Source organism: Halichoerus grypus, chromosome 9 (genome assembly GCF_964656455.1).
Source record: "Halichoerus grypus chromosome 9, mHalGry1.hap1.1, whole genome shotgun sequence".
Taxonomy (NCBI): domain Eukaryota; kingdom Metazoa; phylum Chordata; class Mammalia; order Carnivora; family Phocidae; genus Halichoerus; species Halichoerus grypus.
Window position 1 is genome coordinate 96,511,864 of NC_135720.1, and position 19,750 is coordinate 96,531,613.

At 42.3% G+C, this 19,750-nt stretch overlaps 1 protein-coding gene across 2 annotated transcripts in view; it reads left to right on the plus strand.

The window, feature by feature from the left end:
• Positions 1–19,750, plus strand: part of GCLC (glutamate-cysteine ligase catalytic subunit) — a 47,621-nt gene that overhangs the window by 12,870 nt on the left and 15,001 nt on the right. For both annotated transcript variants that reach the window (XM_078055229.1, XM_078055230.1), the window contains exons 2-6: positions 10,252–10,364; positions 11,167–11,349; positions 14,606–14,719; positions 16,293–16,351; positions 16,461–16,594. In XM_078055229.1, coding sequence (XP_077911355.1) covers positions 10,252–10,364; positions 11,167–11,349; positions 14,606–14,719; positions 16,293–16,351; positions 16,461–16,594 — 603 coding nt within the window. The remainder of the gene's footprint in view (positions 1–10,251; positions 10,365–11,166; positions 11,350–14,605; positions 14,720–16,292; positions 16,352–16,460; positions 16,595–19,750) is intronic.

Genomic DNA, 19,750 nt, shown 5'->3' on the forward strand with positions numbered 1-19,750 from the left:
TTTAGGACATATCTTGCTCATGGATGCACAAAATAAACCAAGATAAAGCCGAGATGCTCACTGACACAGGTCAGAACTATGCCTACTTTAGGCTGACATGCTTGGTGTGGTTCCCAAGGAAGGGACTTGACTACATTCTTGATGTTCGGGGTGCCCATTGTGTCTAAAGGGGCTTGCTGGGAGGACGTTATTTTCGCCTTTTTCTGTAAAGGCAAAAAAAAAACCCTTCAGATTTCTTTCATTTAGCAAAAACAGGTACAGTTATCCCCCACTTTCTGAAAATTTTGCATTATGGCAATTTGCTTTTATGAAAGACCTACATTAGTATGTTTTTCACTAATGAAAGAAATCCAAAGAGGATTTTGCTTTTGTGGGGGGTGGAGGGGCAGCAGTTACCATGCTAATGTAGGTCTTTTGTAAAAGCAAGTGGCCTACCACAAACTTTTGGAAAACAGGGAACACTCTTCTCTCTATACCAATTCCCCTTAGGAAAGGTTTTTTTTTTTTCTTTTAAAGATATTATTTATTTGACAGACACAGCAAGAGAGGGAACACAAGCAGGGTTTTATAGGAACACTGTGCTTTCCGATAACGGGGAAACCTTTGCTAATTGTAGGTCTGTCATACAAATGAAATGGCTTGGCTCAAATTTTTGAAAAGCAGGGGGATACTTGTATTGCTTTAAAGCTGGAAGGGACTCCCCCCCGCCCCCCCATTTTTCCAAATGATGAAACTAAGGCCCAGAGTCTAAGACAAATTCCAAATGTCTGTAATTGTAATATTTCTAAGAAAAGAGGGAAAATTAAGACTGTTCTGAGCAGGGTGGTGCCCCTTTGGGGATGGAGACAAGAAGGAGGTCCTAGTGCTGAGGGAGCGGGGTGGTCAGCAAAGGTTTCTCTGAAAAGGTAGCACTTAATCTGAGATCCACAGGAGCCAGCTGTTTGAAGGGATGAGGTGAAATCTTCTCAAGCAGAGAGAAGTGCTGTCAAGGCCCTGACTTGGTTGTTGGAAAAACAGAAGTGTGGCCCCAACATGGTGGGGAAGAGGGAAGTTTGAAACAAAGGAGGCAGAGCGAGAAGACTGGCCCTAATGCTCTGGGTGAGGGGTGTGGGGTTTTTTGCTCAGTGTGGGCTGCTTGAAAGTTTCAGAGAGGGGAATGACGGGATCTGCTTGGTGCAGGAACCCAGGACTACTTGATTGCAGAATTAGGTGGTGGTCCACACTACCAGCTTTCACTTTTGGCTGAGTCCTATAGTACCTGAAACAAATGCCAAATGAAATATTTTGGTGAAATGGTACTTCCCTTCCCATGAGTGACCTATTCTGGTAGTCTCTATTTCAAGAGTTTTATGTAATGTTGATTACAGCCTACTTTGGCTCACTACAAGGGTTGTAACCGATGTTTGGAAAACACCTCTATTCTGTCTCAATAAACTTACCCCGCCCACGAGCTAGAAAACAATAGCCACTAGCATCTGAGTGGTGCTGTGTACTTACTCCTGCTTCAGGCAGTTTACACGCAGTTTTTACGTACTCCTTCCCAGAAACTGAAGGACTCCAAAGCCTGCTGCCCCCATATACCAGCTCCCAAATAAGCAGGAGGAAAAGCACTCTGACCGTCTTCATGGGCTCCAACCAAGATGAGATTGAAGGTGGGCAGAAAAAGAGGAAGGGCTGGTGGTGATAAAGGAAGTAGACTTTTTGTTTGAGTGAAAATATAAATGTCTTAGAGCCACAGATGCTTCAGTACTTTTCGTTACCAGATGGCCAGTGATTCCCTTCTCGGGAAATGCCCCCATCCTTTCAAAATTATAATTCTGAATATGCTTGGTAAATTTCTCGGTCTGCAGGACAAATGCTAACGGGTTTAGTCACGTGACTGCAGCCTCCCAGCTAATCTGCTGCTGCCGGTGGAGCCCTTTATATGAGCGTCGGGCTGACCTCACTCGATAGTTATGCAGCCTGTGCCAGCCTCAGCCCAGGGCAGCAGGTAGTGGGCCAGAATCAGGCGCTTCGACTTACCTCTTTCACATGAATTTCAAATAGGGCAGGAAAGGAGTTCACGTGAACAGGAGTCTCCATCTTCCACATCCCAACCTAAGGTTAGAATAGCTCTCAGTAGGATATGCCCAAACATCCAGGTGGTGTTCCTGAGGGGGGGCCCTGATGCTGCCTTTATGAGATACGAGCACGAAAGAGTGTCTGTGCTCGATTCTTGTGACGGTGGAATATAGCATTAAACTTGGAGGTGTTCAATCCCTGCCCCCCACCCCCTGCCCTGTCACTGGGGGCATAGGTGAGCCTCTCTGGGCACAGCAGTCACTTTGGAGGTGGAATTTCTCTGTTTTAGCATTGGTTCTCAGTCTCTTTAGAAAGCACTTTTTTTTTTTTTTAAACCCCTTTGGTGGGTTAGTCTACCACTAGTTCTAAAAACTAAAACTCCAAATTTCTATTTCTCGGGCAGTCCTTGAATTTAGGCCAACCTAACTTCTACCTTAAAGGAATGTGCTTGTTTTCTTGCCCAGCTCTAGGAGTGCGTTCAGGCAGAGCTGGGTGCCACCATGGAGAGTGGGTAGTCTCTGCAGCACCAGCCTGCCCCCTGCTAAAGCCCTAAGCTCGCCTGCACCTGGTAGGAGCCACCTCAGAGGTTCATGAGGCACACCCCCCAACACTGAGCACTGCACAGCAGTCGATCCAAAGCAGCCTCTATCTGGATGGGGACCAGGTTCCCTCCTTTCTTGTTAGCCACGTGGTGACCAGGATTCTAGCAGAGGAATATGTTCACAGGAAAGAGCCAAGGAATTCATTTGTCCTTAGAACCCAGAAGCTGTAGGTCTAAAGTACAGATGTTTTGAAATAAATAAAAACTATATTTACAATAGTGTTTCTTCAGGAGGAATTGTCTTCTGGTTTAGGTGGTTTTAACTGCTGAGTGCCTGTGTTAAGTTAGTAACCACAGGAAGCATCACCATTGGTAACTTTACTTGATGGAACTACCTTTTGCGAGGTTAATTTGTGTGAGAAGACTGGTTAGGTTCTGCTAGATTTGATTAGAAAGAAGGTAGGAATGCCTTTAACGTGGTCTTTTTTTTCTCTTTTTTTTTTTTTTTTTTTTTAAGATTTTATTTATTCGCACAAGTAGGCAGAGTGGCAGGCAGAGGGAGAGGGAGAAGCAGGCTCCCCGCCGAGCAGGGAGCCCGATGTGGGGCTCGATCCCAGGACCCTGGGATCATGACCTGAGCCGAAGGCAGACGCTTAACCGACTTGAGCCACCCAGGTGTCCCTTAAGTCCCTTAACATGGTCTTTATAACCATCAGAAAATTAAAACTGATACATGCCTGAAGTGTAGTGGTATGGTTAAAAAAAAAAATAGACGTAAAGTCAGAGGCCCAGAAAATAAATCTCATGCTACTAACAGCACATGAAAGCAGATCTACTTTGAGGGATTTTCTATGTCATGAATTAGCATGCCCAGGTACAATTCCAGGGTTGTGGTTTCTTCTGGGTTTTAGTCCAGTGTGGTCCAACACAACTCTGCAGTAATAGAAATATTTGCTCTACTCAGTAGGGTAGCCACTAGCCCTATGTCGCTAGTGGAACTTGGGAACTGGATTTTTAATTTGAGTTAAATCTAAATCTGAATAGCCACATGTGCCTACTATCTACTAGAATGGACAATGTGATGTTTTTTCTTTAGTGAAAGGTGTCATTATGTCTCTTATTTTCCCTGGCAACTCCCATTTTCTTTCCCCTTTTTTTTTTAAGATTTTATTATTTGAGAGAGAGACAAACAGCAGAAGCAGGGAGGAGAGGGAGAAGCAGGCTCCCCGCTGAGCAGGGAGCCCAACACGGAGCTCCATCCCAGGACCCTGACCTGAGCCAAAGGCAGACAGCTTAACCAACTGAGCCACCCGGGCGCCTCTTCTTTCCCTCTTTTACAGTCTTCAGTTTTTTCACTTAGGCTTCTTCATGTTACTAATCTTGGCATGTGAAAAATTTTTCTCTGTGTGGGCCAAGATAATGATTCAAGGAAGTTACTTCACTGAATCATACAGGAAATTCACTGATGGTTATGTATTGTTAAAATTGAGATTAACATATTATAAATAAAAAGCAGCGTACTCTGTAAGCTGAAGTCCTAATCTAGGATGCCAACAGAAGACCAGGTCAGGGTGAGGCCACATTTATTTTGGTTTCCTAAAGTGTAAACTTCCCTAGAGTACACCCTGTGTAATTCTGTGGTACGAAATGACATTTCATAGTAGGAGAGAAAGTCAAAATACATCCGATAATTTAAGAATTTGATAGGACTTTAGACTAAACTACTAAAGCATTTCTTTGGGGACCATAGGGCAGTTTAACATAACCTATCAGCAGTTTAAAACCTCACCGTAAACAAGGCTGCACAAAAGCACATGTGTTATAGACTCTACCTTATGGTTACTAGTCCCCCCAAAGTGTTCATTCATAACCACGTAAAACAGTGGTTTTGGTATTTGCAGTGCTGTTAGATGTGTCTTACCTGAGAGTCCACCTTCAATCACATTGAGCCACATCAAATTTCATTACATCCATATTAGAATTTCTTATTCAAGTTGAGTCGCTGTTTGAAGCACAGCTATTCTTTTGGTCTCGTCATGCAGGTCTTCCCTATTTAAGTACAGGTGTTTAAAAATAAGCATCACTGCAGCTAGCACCTCTTTGGGTGCTCTAAGTTTGTGTATCTTGCTAGGTATGGAAAAGGATGCCATCCAACTGGATGGTTGAGTGTGCCCAAAAATAACGGTCATTTGTATTTTGCCATGTGAGAAAACAGTCTTCTGGACAGAAGGCATGGCTGCGAGCTTTAAAACTGCTTCTAATCTAGAGAAGGACTGTTGTGGCGTGATCTCTATGGGGTGGACCCAGTTTATCTGCATCTCTGACCAGCCAGACCTGTGATTGTGCTGCAGTCAGAGTGGTGGCTGGGGAAAGCATGGGAATCTTCTGGGAGGTTGTTGAAACATCAGTAGACCCTCTCCTTCGTCTGGCCAGTCCCTTTCCTCCAAGAAGCCTTCTGATCCCCTAGACTGGATCAGTTCTACTGCATACGCACAGTTCTACTTGGTCATCCCGAGCACTCTCCCAGATCGTTTGGCTCTGTTGTGTTACCGGCTGTGGCTTGAGAACCACAGTGGAAACTTGAGAGCAGAGCCACACCTGCCTAATTCTTCACCGTATTGCCAACACCTACCCAATACTGGGCCTGGTTGAGTGGGTAAAAGGACAGAGGGGTGGGAGCAGATAGCAAGATCATGGGTTTGGGTGCTGATCGGTCATGAACTCTAACTGGATCCTTAACCCTCAAAGTGGCTGTGGGCTTGCTTTGGAGTTAGTGTAAAGAGAAAACAGGGTCTCTGAGAAGCGACAGGTAGTTCCAGCAGGCATCAAGACAACCACCAACAGTGGAGTAGAGCAGCTGGCCCTGAACCCCAAATTTTGAGTTTCGGTAGGATGGCTGGAGACAAAAGAATTTCTCAAAGTAGAACCTCCCTAACACAGGGAACTGCCTCTAACTGCTTCTGAGCCTTATAGAACTTAGATTGCTTTCCTAATTAAACACCATTTTTACCTCTAGGGAGTAGAAATTTTCTACTTTCTACTTTCATAAGCTCCTTGAGATCCTTACCTTCATGGTAGAGTATAAAAAAAAAAAAATTTTTTTTTTTTTTACAAAGGAAATTTATTTTAAATTAGTGGTAAATGCCATTTAAAGACAACATGAATCCTAAAAAATTAATATTTTGATATTAACGGTTACTCTTGTTATCTTGAACTCTGATGCCACAAGTATTTCACTGTCTACTATACATCCAGCATTGTCCTGAGTACTTACATCACCCTCAATTAAGATTCTTTACTTCTGTTGGCCTACTTATGGATGAACATAAAGCACCTCATGCTTGTGTAAACCTGCACTGAATGACTAGTGGGTTATTGTGTTCAGGTCATTCCTAGCAACACTCTATAATACGTAGCCTACATAATAGTCTTTTGAATGGGCCTTTGTCTTCGATTCAGCAGCTCCAAGATATTAGTGGCTTTTTACCCTAGTGGGATAAAATTTAGCCTTTTTAGCAATGAAATCTAAATTTTAATTTTCATTTGTAGAAAAAGTGCACATTTTAAAATGAGTGTCTCACCTAGTGGTAAGTTATTTTGATTGTGTCTATTCTCCCCCCATTTAAAGAGATAAATGATGAGTACCACATAGCAGTGTCCCTAAGTTACATTTAACTGGGAATAGAGAGCCCAGGGGCTATTTTTGCTACTTCGAAATACTATATTGATTACACAAATTTGAATTAGTCACTCTGCAGACCACTTATAATGCTTTCGGGATTGGGTACGTGTTCAGTGTACATAGATGTTGCTATAACTCTGATTACGCAGCCCACATGCTATTTGAAGTTAGGAAGCAGGTATGTTTGATCCTTGGAATCAGAAGGGCCTCTATGTCCCTTCTGTTATTTTCTCTTTGACTGTATCTTTTTCTCTCATCCTTTGGATGCAAAAAGGAAGTTTAAGATGGGGACAAAATCCAGATATAATAAAATCCTGTGGCATTAGGTATTCTGCATGGGGAAAGCATTGCCTTAATGTGTCATTTTATTATCACTCAACAGCTAGCTCACTGAACCAAACTCCATTTTGGCTCTAGTTTGGCTGTTAGGAAAGATTGAGTTAATCATTTGATGTTTGTGTGATCTAGAATTAGAAATAAACATAAATGTACTGAAGTGGGTGGGGGAAGGGTTTAAAAAGATAACAAAAAAGCCAAGAGCTGAAAGAACCATCCTGAGCACTGAGGCAGAAAATCAAAGCGACTGGGGGGGGGGGGGGTGGTTACTTCTGAGCACCTTAAATTTGAGTTGGAAAAATGTTTAGGGAGTTCTTAAGGTTTCCAACTGAACTTCCATTTTATCCAAAAGTAAGCACGTTTGTTTTTTGTCTCCTTGGGTAAATATTCTGATGTGTTTCTGTTTCATTTGCTTAATGATATCATGGATGATTATTTTTTAATTAAGGAGAGTTTGGTTTGTAAGCATTTTAAATGTCATCCATTTGGCTGATATTTAAAACTCAGGCTGAGGGGCGCCTGGGTGGCTCAGTTGGTTAAGCGACTGCCTTCAGCTCAGGTCATGATCCTGGAGTCCTGGGATCGAGTCCCACATCGGGCTCCCTGCTGAGCAGGGAGGCTGCTTCTCCCTCTGACCCTCCCCTCTCTCATTCTCTGTCTCTCAAATAAATAAATAAATAAAATCTTTAAAAAAAATAAAAATAAAAAATAAAACTTAGGCTGAGGTTGAGCTTTTTGTTCTGCCCTTTCCATGCTTTAAACTCATGGTCTCAGTGATTTTGAAAACTAAGGATTTCAATTATTTCAAAACTAGGAAACCAACAAGAGTTACTGCACTTTAGCTTATATAAGTGGTACAAAAATTCTTGCTCATTTTGATAATAGATAAATGATGGGAACCCAGTAAGGTAGGAAGTATCTCTTCATCTGTCTTGCAGGAAACATGCTCTCTGGTTAAGAAGAGAACACAGATAGTTGATGATGCCCTGCAGATATGTTGGAGCCAGTGATCAAAGGAGGAAGTACTGAAGTAGGAAGATTCCTCCTCAGAGAGGCAGAGCTGGGCTAAGGCATCTGTTGAAATCTATAACCGTAACGGCAATGTCTCTATGATGTCAGGCCCCCTTCATAAAATAAAGCATAATCAATTGTGAGATTTTCAGCCACTATTATATCTTGTCCCTGCCTCATGTAGCTTATAACGATTCTTTTTTAAAGATTTTATTTATTTGAGAAAAAGATAGCGACAGAGATCGCGAGAGCACAGGCTGGGAGGAGAGGGAGAAGCAGGCTCCCTGCTTAGCAGGGAGCCTGATGCAGGGCTCGATCCCAGGACCCCAGGATCATGAACTGAGCTGAAGGCAGACGCTTAACTGACTGAGCCCCCCCAGGCGCCCCTATAACGGTTTTTCTAAAAGCTTATCATTACTAACCAAGATTGGCATCCTTTAGAGTCCTAGCAGCAAGGTGTGCTGTGCTTTGAGGCCAGGCAGGCTAGGTTCACATCCCTGCCCTTACACTGTGGACTTGGGCAGTTTATTCAGCCTCTCTGAGCATCTTTGCACATTTGTAAAATAGATGATCGTGCCTACTTCAAATGATGGATTTGGAGATTAGGATCCACGTATGAAAATTCACAGCATACCCTTTCACATTATGCTCATTTAAAAGTAAACTTGCTTCTAACACTTAGGATATTTTTATATATCCATCCTGAGACTTAGCAAAGTTTCTTGTTCCATCAGCTCTTAGCTTCTCCATCCAGATCCAGGACTCCTGGATAGTTATCTGTACTTAAATCTGGGAGCAATTCCGGATTCTGCAGCCCACAGTTTTCAGGCATTTGACATTGAGTGATTGTACAAGTGCAGATTTCACATTTCTGGTTCATGTAGCTAAACCAAATAGTCTTACCTATTTCTTGAACTAAAAAGTTCTAATAGAAAAGCAAGAATAGGAACTTAAACTCATCAGTAAGGCAGCTATCTTAGTTCAGGCTACTGTAACATTTACCATAGGTTAGGTGGCTTAAACAACAGACGTATTTCTCATGGTTCTGTAGGTTGGGAAGTCCAAGGTTAAAGGTGGCGGGAGATTTATTTCCAGATGAGGGCCCTCTTCCTGGCTTACAAACAGCTGCCTTCTTGCTGTGTCTTCACATGGTGGCAAGAGAGATCATCTTTCTCATTTCTTCTAATAAGGACACTAATCCCATCCCATTGGGGATTAAAGGCTTCAACATACGAATTTGGGGGAGTGGGGCACAAACATTCAGTCCATAGCAACAACTAATAAAAGGTAGTTGAAAGTTTAATTTTTACTGTTTAAACCTGCCAGGCTATTTTCTATGGTTACTAACATTTTTCCCCTTTATAATTCCGTTTCTTAGCTGAGGTGCAAAACTGTCTCTTGTTGAACAGAGACTGTGTCTGTGGTAATGGATGGCTAACTGAAACACCGTCCAAGACCAGGCAGGTACACATAAGTAAGGATAGGCCACCGCAGACCAGAGCATGCCCCCTCAGAGGAGAGCAGCTCATACCCCACCCAGTAGAAATGGGCTTCTGGGTATTTGTTTTTAAGGCTGGAAATCTGGATTTATATGTGAAACGTCAGGTTGATACTGGATGTATTGTTGCTTTTTTTTTTTCTTTTTTTATGATAAGCTAAACAAAGTATTTCTGCTGACTGGTCTGCTTCGTGGGGCACCAGTTGATCACCTTTTCTTTTCTCTGTCCCAGTATCTTGTCCAAAGGGTACTTTGAAGTGTTTGCCTGAATGGCCTGATTCCATACCTTTTCACTTACATATGGATAATGTTTTATTTCAGCCGTGAATCATGATTCATAGTCTTCACTGTTTACACCAACTATCATGATTAAAAGCATGTGATTTCAGGGAAAACAAAAGCAGGCTCTATTTGTACTCTGCCCAGAAAAGTCTCACTTTGGTATTTAACTCCTGATTTTTATCAGAATTCCACCAGGTATTGTTATAAATGCACTAGTGCACCTTGCCTTGTAAATTGCATATGGTTTCAGGGTGGGGAAGTTGTCTTAAGTTACTCTTGAAAAACCAAAATTAAATTGTTGAAACTCCTAAAATAACTTCTCCATACTGGCGGTTTATGATTATGATTTAACTCTCCAACAGTGAGACTTACAATGGGAGTTAATAACCTGCCAGTAAATGAGGATAATCTACCATGATAATCTGCTCAGATAACCACTTTCGTAAATTTACGGTAAGCCACTTGAAATAAATTTAAAAATGCAGTTTCTTTTTGTAATTGCAATTTATAGAATTTTAGCTTTGAAATACTTCTCTTTTGAAGTACAATCTGTCAAAATGGGTATCTTGACTTTTCTTAGGGATATTAAGTAGAGCAGGAGAAAGAAGTAATGAAGGAATAAGTTCTGGTTCTCAAGCAGTGGCCCTATTGACTGATCGCTTTCTCCAGTTTTTCATATTATGCAAAAGAACAGTCATTGTGTGCCATGTAGCGTAAGCAAATGTGACTGTCTCGAGTTACTGTGGGTCCTTTCCAGCCTTCACGTCTCCCTGCCTTCTCCTGAAGATGACCCTGAACACGAGTCTGGAAGGAGGTTAATCTTTCTTTTACTTTCAACAGGTGGAATACATGTTGGTGTCTTTTGATCATGAAAATAAGAAAGTCCGGTTGGTCCTGTCCGGAGAGGAAGTTCTTGAAACTCTACAAGAAAAGGGGGAAAGGACAAACCCAAAGTAAGCTGATAAACCAAAGGGTTGCTTTAGTGTTTCTGAACCTGCTAGAACTACTAAAGTAGAATCGTTCTTCAGATGTAGGAGGCAGGATGGCATCGCCTGGTTCCCCTTCTTCATAGCTGGGTGTAACCTTGGGCAAGTTACTTAATGTGTCTATGCCTCTGTTTCTTCATCTGTAAAGTAGAGATAGTAATACCTCCTGTGTAGGGTGTTGACATTTTAAATACTTAATGTATTTAAGCACTTAGAACTATCAACACAGTATAAAGCCTGCTTACTATTACTAAATGTTAAAAAAAAAAAAAAACCATGGACAGAGTGTTACTGAGATCCCAAACCATGGTGCCAGATGAAACTTACACTGAGTTTATTTGGCTGGTAGGATGTTTTTTAATATTTCTCTAAGTAGACAAAGAGGTGAAGGGGCATGTACTTTTCAGTTCCATTTTCCTACTCCGGCGACTTCAGGAGGCAGCATTTGAGTTTGGAGGCCAGCAGTGAACTGAAAGAGCCCTTATGGCCTCCTCCCCTTTCTCACAAAGTGGACTAGCTTGTCTTGAAGAGCGAGTGGCCTGTGTGTGGTTTTCAGTTACTTACAAATATTTTGGATATTTGTACTTCTAACCCTCACCTAGTTGAAGAGCTCAGGAGAATGACCAGCCTTTGGGAACTGTAAAGGAGTTCTTAGCTTCATTTAATATGGAGTGGTGTCTCCATTTTTGGAAGTGACTTTTTAAAAACTTCTAAAAATTGAGCAGACGGCAGCAAAATATGAGGGAATGGAATTTTTCCTCCTCTGTAGCCATCCTACCCTGTGGAGACCAGAGTATGGCAGTTACATGATTGAAGGTACACCCGGACAGCCGTATGGAGGAACAATGTCTGAGTTCAACACAGTCGAAGACAACATGAGGAAACGTCGGAAGGAAGCGACTTCTTTATTAGGAGAAAACCAGGCTCTCTGCACAATAACTTCATTTCCCAGGTTAGTTCCTAAATGAACATGCCCCAGCAGATCGTTCAGAGCTTTAGGTTCTAAAAGAACAGATCATGACCCAAGCATTTGACCATACAGTTCTCCTACTTTACAGGCAGTTCATACTTTATATGCTGCATTTGATAGAATCTGTAATGTTAGAGCCACAGGCAAAACTTGCGTGCCAGTTTCAGCAGGTGGGTGGTGGCCCGGGGCACTGTGGTGAGAGCATTCGTCTGGCCTCAGTGGGCAAGACCGTGAGGACCACCGTGACTGCTAGCATCGTGGCGGCATCCACCCCAGGCCGGGGTGGAGGAAGCGGCGCGTCTGCCAAGCAGTTCTGACCCTGTAAGGAGTAGCTGAGTCTGATGATTATCAGGTGCTCTTCTCACTTGACTCTCACCGTTGCTTCCTTGGGCCTGTTTGCCGGCTGGCACATGCTGGTATTGGTGGCCGGTGGGATGGTCACCTGGTGGAAGGCTGGCATCCGTGCTCCCAGGCCACTGCTAATACATCCTAACTGTGAACGAGGGGGGTCATTAGGCCATGTTTGAGTCTTGTGTTGAAAAGGAAATTTACAGGTTGTCATCAAATCTAGTTATGGCTGAAAGTTGCTAAAAATAAATATAAAAAAACCATAAATAGTGAAGCTATGCTCTTAGCTAGAATGAGGTACATAAATATCGTACAGTTACACATAGGAGCTCTGCATAGGAATGCAGTTCTACCAAATTGTAAATCTGACTTACCTGTGCTAGCTGTCAGATTGTGGCAAAGTATGCTTCCTCCTCAGGGTCCGAAAGAGCTTCGGGGATTGGTATCCATAGACTGAAACATTTAGAACTATTTTTATACCCTCCCTCTTTTTTCTGATAAATGTCCATAATGAACTCAGGCGTTCGGAGTCCTACCACTGGTCTTGGAAGGGATTTTCTTTTTAAAAATCTTCAGTGTAACATCTAAATGGTTGAAACCCTATTTAAGCAACTCAAACATTTAGAGATACATCTCTTATTTTCTGTGATTGCTTTGTTCCGTTAGGCAGGCCACTCCCTGCTTCCTGCCAGAAGAAAAGCCCCGGCTGGATGAGGGTGGACAGGTTTGCTTGGAAGAGAGTTGGCATAGTCCTTTGCCCCTAGTGTTTTAAGGAGGAGGTAAAAAGAAAAAAAAAATCATGACTGCCTTTCACTCAGATACTTGAGAGCCTGCTCCATGCCAGAGCCATGCAGTGTGGGGATGCAGTCATGAATACAAAGAGACACACAGTCTTTGCCTCTACGGAGACTGAGTGATCAGATAGCCACAGATCTAGGGAATATAAAGTTGAGGAAGTGCTGGGAGGAAAAGATGTGGAGCAGATGTGGAGCAGAGAGTGGGACGTGTCAGGTGGACTCTGTGAGGTGGGGAAGAGGATTGGAGTGATGTCCAGAGTCCTGGTAGGACTTTACTACGAGTGGGGAGGGGAGGGACAGCCTAGAGAGAGTGAGCAGAGTGGGCAAATGTCCCAGGATGAATAGGGAGAGCACGGAGCCTCTTGAGAACCAGAAGGCTGGCCGGTGGGGCCAGGACGCTGAGAGGGAAGGGGAGGCTGGGCAGGTAGTTGGTGGGCCAGATCCTGTTAACTGAGAATTTGGGTTGCTATCCTGAAAGCAGTAGGAGTTACTATAAAGGGAGAGCTGAGACAGAGGAATAAGTTTTATTCTAAAAATCTAATTTTTTTAAAAAACTTATATTTTTTGATGGGAGGGTATTTTTGGACTTGTAAACAAAACAAGAATAATAATTATTTAGTTGGAGAAGCCTGACCTTCTATCAGTTGTAAATAATAAGGAAAGTTTTGTTTTGGCATCGAGAGAGAAAGGAGTACTTGGTTTCTTAAGTGTAAACAGTGTGATTTTTCTCTGTAAAGAGGCAAAACTCTGTATTGTGGAGCTATAATCCAAAACAGTGCCCAAGTGAATATTTAAATTTAAATTAATGACACTTAAATAGAAATTTTAGTTTCTCAGTCACACTAGGCTCAGTTCAGGCGCTCACTAGGCACATGTATTGGACAGGGTGGACATGAAACCTTCCAGTGCTGCAGAAGGGTTTGTGGGATGGTGCCAGTCTGGAAGAAAAACAGTGCTGTAGGAGTCTGAGGATCAGAGTTCTAACTGTCTCTGTCCTGCCAAACACATTTTCATTCTCCCTCCATTCAGTCTAATTCTGGTTGCCTCGGAATCCCCAAGGTTGAAGAGTGCCACTCTTACAGGATTTTCCCTAAGTTTGCAGGCTCCTAGTAAATAGTGCACACAGCTGCAAGAATTCTCAGGAACCTTCATTATAGCTGGAAATGGTTTTCCAGATAAGATCAGCAAATTCCATTGTTGTTCACAAGGCGGATACGGGCAGCCAACAGGTGCTTTATTTTATAAAAGGTAGGGGCTGAACATAAGGCATGGGTAGTCTTGGCTCTTAAGCCCAGAGTTTCCTACCACTGATCTAAAGCCCTGGCAAGAGCCTCCCTTGTTTTGTATTCACAAACTTTGTCGGTCTTTGTCCTGTCTCACAGCACATTTAACAATGGCCTTAAAATTCTTAACTTGAAGAGCTGGATGTGGAATTTGAACTTTACTTTTAGGGATAAAGACAGAGGTTCCTTTTTCTGTGTTGGAATTAAAGCTCTTGGTTAGGTCAAGTAAGAGAATAGGGTTGGGTCTTAGACATCAGAGGGAGATCTTGGAGGCGGATGGGGACACCTGTAGAGACACTACCTAATCCTGAGGGACTCATGAGGTGATCTGTAGAGGCAAAAAGCAGGAGAGCCCTTTGATATTTGAACAAAGCTTATCAACAGGTTGGGGGCAGTGGGGCTGTGCAGGGGTCAAAAAACAATCAGATGAGAGATGGTAAAGGAAGACCATCGGACGCTGTGTAGGGGGAGCCCATAGCCTGTGACAATTGACCTAGCCGAGGGACTTCTGTGCTGTTGGTGCTCTCTGTTAAATGAAGAGATGGATAGGACGTGAAGAAGCACTCTAGAGATCCCGAGTGAATGGATAAAGTCTCTAACAGGCTGTAATCACCAAAGATGTCGGTGAGGAAGACCAAGTACAAGGGGGGTGTTTGTAAAGCACGGTACTTACACAGCATTCATGTGCTAGACTCCTGGTAGGGGGGAAAGTAGACGGGGGTGGGTGGTTCTTAACAGGTGCAGTAATGGTGAGACGTTATTAACTTTTGAAAACAAATCCTACCTACTTAGTTCTTCGATTTGTTGTAGATTAGGCTGTCCTGGGTTCACGCTGCCAGAGTTCAAACCCAGTCCAGTTGAAGGAGGAGCTTCCAAGTCCCTCTTCTTTCCTGATGAAGCCATAAACAAGCACCCCCGCTTCAGGTGAGTATGGCTCTGCCTTTAAACACAGATGTCCCTCACTCTTACCCCTGCCTGCTGAGAGTAAGGCGCTCCTTCCTAGAATCCTTGCTGAGCACTTACTGAACTCAGCCTCCTATTGTAATGAACCGGAGAAGCCAGCAGGATATACACATGTGGCTGCTTGATCCTTGCTTTTTAGAGCACAGCTCGACTTGCCCATCTTACAGGTCATCTTAAAGTCGTTGGCTTAGCCACTGTCGTCTTAAGTGTACAGATTTTTTCAGTCCTAGTTTTATAAGCGCCTATTTGGGGAAGTTTTCTTAGTTATTCCTACCTTTTCTCCCTCTCTCTGTGTGATCTCATTCCACTTACTATACTTTCATGACAAGGCAAGATATGTACAACTCTTTACCTTCTATTCTATTAACTTCTAGCTCTAGTAGCTTGTAGTTTCATTCCTGGGTTCACAGTGGCTTCAGGGCCCACAACAGTCTGATCTTACTTTGTACCTTGAATCTCCTCTGTCGTCCTAAACTAGGCTCCTGACCTGCAGGTGGGGACCTTGGGACTTGCCAGTGTTGATTCCTTTGACAGGTCTGCACACCTGTTAACATGCAGAGTCTTTTGATGGAACAGATTTATAGATGGAGTTTCCAACTTCAAATGTTACAGTGTGCCCAAGGGGAAAATAGATTCAGCTGCAAGAAAAGATAAGATTATGCTGGATGCCAAAAGGTAGATGCATCAGAGACCCTCCTTAGAGAAAGGAGAGGATGCTTCTGATGGAGGGGATCCTGGCAACCATGGGAAAGAGCTGGTCCGCAAGCTGAGTCTGCATCACCACTGTCCACTAGAATCATGTCAGCCTCAGATGTTTTAAATTTTCTAAGTCACATGAAAAAAGTAAAAAAGATGAATTTAATTTTATTATATATGTTATTTAGTTTTTATCCAAAATTATTTCAACATGTAGTCAATATTTTTAAATTATTGATAAGAAATTTTACCTTATTTTTGTGTTTTACAGTAAGTCTTCAAAATCTGGTGTGTATATTATCCTCAGAGCATATTTTAATTAGGACTAGCCCCATTTCAAGTGCACAGCAGCCACAGTGTGCCTGGTGGCTTCTGGATTAGACACTGTGGGTCTAGAGAATAGGTATTAATACTGCCAACTGGGAGGCACAGTAACAAGGTATTGGAGCTCCAGAGATGCCTAGGGAAAGTAAGTATTAAAGCTTGAAGTCTTTGGAGTAGACATGGGGAGCGTTAGAAACGTATGGTGAGACCAGACCACCGGCAGACCCCAGACACTTGAATTTGATTTGAGAAGTTATAGCAAGCTGGGGTATCTGGGGTTGAACAGGGGAGACAGTGGCATTCTTGAGCAAGAGGCAGAGGAGGTGGTGTTAATGCAAAGCCTTCTCACAGAAAATTCCCTCAGAATATCTTGATCCACATAAATATTCTATAGGATTGCCTCAGAGAATTAGTTTGAGGTAGGATTTCATTCTATTTACTTGTATATGATCAAATTCTTCTTTTACATGGTGGTTCTTAGGAGGCCGATTTGTGACGTTTGGTTGTCTTTCAGTACCCTAACAAGAAATATCCGACACAGGAGAGGAGAAAAGGTTGTCATCAATGTACCAAGTAAGTCCACAGCGGATGGTGGGGTGGGAGAGGCACCTGGGGAATTGCTGTTTAAATCTTGAATCTCACCCTTGTCCCCCTTTTTTTTTCCTTTAATTTAATTCTACAGTATTTAAGGACAAGAATACACCCTCTCCATTTATAGAAGCATTTCCTGAGGATGAGGAGGCAGCCAAGGCTTCTAAGCCTGATCATATTTACATGGATGCCATGGGATTTGGGATGGGCAATTGCTGTCTTCAGGTATTGTTTCAAATACACAGAGAGGCAGAGTGCCCTCATCCATTTCTACTTACTAGTTTTCTTTATAGATTCGCATTTTTTACAATTACATTGTAATCAGGTTGAAATGAAAGCTAAGTGTGCCTTTCTGAAAACCAGTGATTTTTAGTAAATTCATTGGTAGCTATCTCTTGATGGAGAATCTCCAGTTTACTACAAAGATAAATGGTTGTTACTTAACTTACAGTGCGAAATATTCTATGATCCCTGCCTCTGTTCTTTCTAGTGATGGTCGGGCCTAGAGCTTGTAACATCATTCAGATCTCTGTTTCTGAAAGTAACCTCTGGATGCACTCCAGTGACCTTGTGATCCAAGGGAAGGATTGTTTGGACTTGAAATGTTCATATTCAGGCAAGGCCATCTAGTGGTATAAAAAGAACTACTGAGCAGCCCGTGTTTGCCTTGCCCCTGGCGAAGTCACATAGGTGGTACAGCCTTTCTCTGTTTCCTCCGTTAAAACTTCCCGTGGATCTAGTCAGATGGCTGGTGCCCCTGGCAGGAACTGTACCCAAGCTCACTTAGGACCTGGGTGGGCGGGCACAGGACCCTCCCGGCAGCAGTGGGCCTGTGCTTGGCCTGCAGCTGGGCCTCCTACTCGTGGGTTTGGGTAGCTCTCCTCACTTCTTTTCATCTTGGTTTTCTCCTTGGTTAACCGGAAGGTTTATATTAAATCCCTTTCTAGGTCTGACTCCAAGCTAATATTTACTTTGCTGTTTTTTATCAATAGAAGTGCTGGTTTTAACCTTTCCTTTGCTTAAAATCATAAGAACAGGAGTAGGAGTTGCACAACGTATAAAGCGAAAATTGAAAACTTCCAGTAAAAAGGCCACTTGTTATTGTCCAAGGAGATTGTATGCAGTTCGGATTATTTCCGAAGATTAGAAGTGGCGTCCTTAGAGGCCTGGAGTAGTGTGAAGCCTAGCCCCACATCAGTCACTGGGCCTCCAGTCTGCCCGGTCTCCATCCAGAGGCCAAAAAACTCTGCATTCCCATCATCTCAGTTGCAGTGTAGACACGCGCCTTCTTGCACATAAAGCCCTGATGTGCTTATTTTTACAACTCTGTAAAATGAACATTGAATGCCAGAGTCCGATTGCTCCATGTTGAATGTGTTTACATAACCATCTTTTTTTTTTTTTTTTCTGATTTTCCTGACTCACAAAGGCAGTATAAAGTGGGTGGTCTTCCAAAAAAACAGGCCAGTAAGTTTCCTTACAAAGGGTCACATTTCATAAAAAAGAGACCTTTTGACTTTTACCTGCATATCTGCTTTTCTATCTTAATTACAAATGTTTTTAAAGAGAACCATTAAGCTCTAGAACTTACAGTGCATGGCTTTAAAATTGTATCAGTGCAATTGGAGTACTGATTGCCTTTTCTCGGTTTAATATTAAACCAGAGTGCCTGGCCAGGGACAGCACAGTTACTTCATTCCAAAGGGATAGTCTTTCTCTTGAAATACCATACAAATAAATGTGTTCTAACATTTTTATTACCTGTAGATGCAATTTTCCATCCAAATTTACGCTTTGTCATGGGTTTAGGATGAAGTTTTCTTTTTGTTGGTAGCACGTCGCAAGACCCTACTTTGAATACTCCACTTAAAAAATTATTAGCATGAATCACATAAAGTTTATGGGAAATGAGATGAATTCCACACATCACCACAGAAAACACCCTGCTTTGTGTCTCTCAAGTGGAAAACTAGAAACTGTTTGTTAAAGTAAAGCAGAAAATGTTTTAAAGTAATTTTTTAAGGTTAATGGAAGACTTTACAAAACAGAAAGTCACATAATCACACTCAAATGCTTGACACTTGGGGAGTTTTCCAGGAATATTTAATAAGTTCATGCACGTTGTAATAGGTATTTCTCCCTCTAAGAAAAATCAGGTGGCTTCAAAAATGGGTTCTAGGTAAATTTTAGATTAGACATTTAGTTTTCTAACATCTATTTTTCATACTTCCTCTTTTTTCCCCTCTGTTTCCTAGTGACACTGCTTTTCCTCTTATGAGATACTTTAAAGGGACAAAACTGTTCATACTTTTGAAGGCATAAGAACTCCCCCCCGCTCCCCCCCCCCACACTTCACTGTTGTAACTTAACTATGGAATTCCAGGTGCGAATTTTCTTAAGCATACTTTTTTCCAGGATTTGCCTGTGAATTGTCTAGTAAATACTAAGTCATATAAGAGAAGCCAATCTGTCCCAGCAGAGAAGTATGTAAATACTTGGCTTACTGTCTCCCGTTTCCTCGCTTGACATGTTATCCTTAGCCTTGCACAAGCTGATTTCTGAGTTCCCACCTCTTTGCAGAAACTGCCCTTGTTTTGGTGAAGAGTGACCCAATTGCCAACCCTGCTTAGTCTCTTCCTTTAACCTTTGATAGTCTTATTCCTTGAGGTCTAGGACACAGCTCTTCTCTATGTTGTATTAATTTGTAATGGCTGGTTAATTGCCAGGGCATTTTAATTAAAATATAGCGTTGAATCATTAACAGAAATTATAGCAAGTTGTCTAAATAATTATTTTTCTGTAGTTACCACACTGACGTGAATATAATTCTCTAGGTAGACGGTGAATCTCCTAACAGAAGTTCTTTGTTAAAAAAGCAAAATTGAGACCTGGCTAAAACTGGGAAATAACAGGTTGGGATTATAACAATAAACATATTCACTCTGCTACTCTTTCAAGGATTAAGCCCTTATTTATTTCCTGCACCAACACTAAATTCAAAATATCATTATTAAATAACAGAGGACAGGAAAACTGTTCCCCATTTGCAGTTAATACAGATATGCTATAACACAACCAGGATTTGTGTTCCTAGTCCCTTCCACTGCTCCCCACCCCAAGGCAGGCAGGCCTTTTTTGGTTTCTTTTGGGTAACTGTTTCTAGAACATTTGTACTAATGAATGATACGATTTTTTTTTCTCTGCCTAACTCTGAAATGTTCTACTTACGCCTCTTCTGCAGGCTTCCTGGGTGATCCTGCCCATCTTCAGAACATTATCTGAGCTTCCTCCATAAATACTTCTTCACCCCAGACTTGTCTTCTGGGCATTAGCCCTGGAGACCCAGCCACTTAAAGCATTTCTTTACGTGCTCCTTTCCTT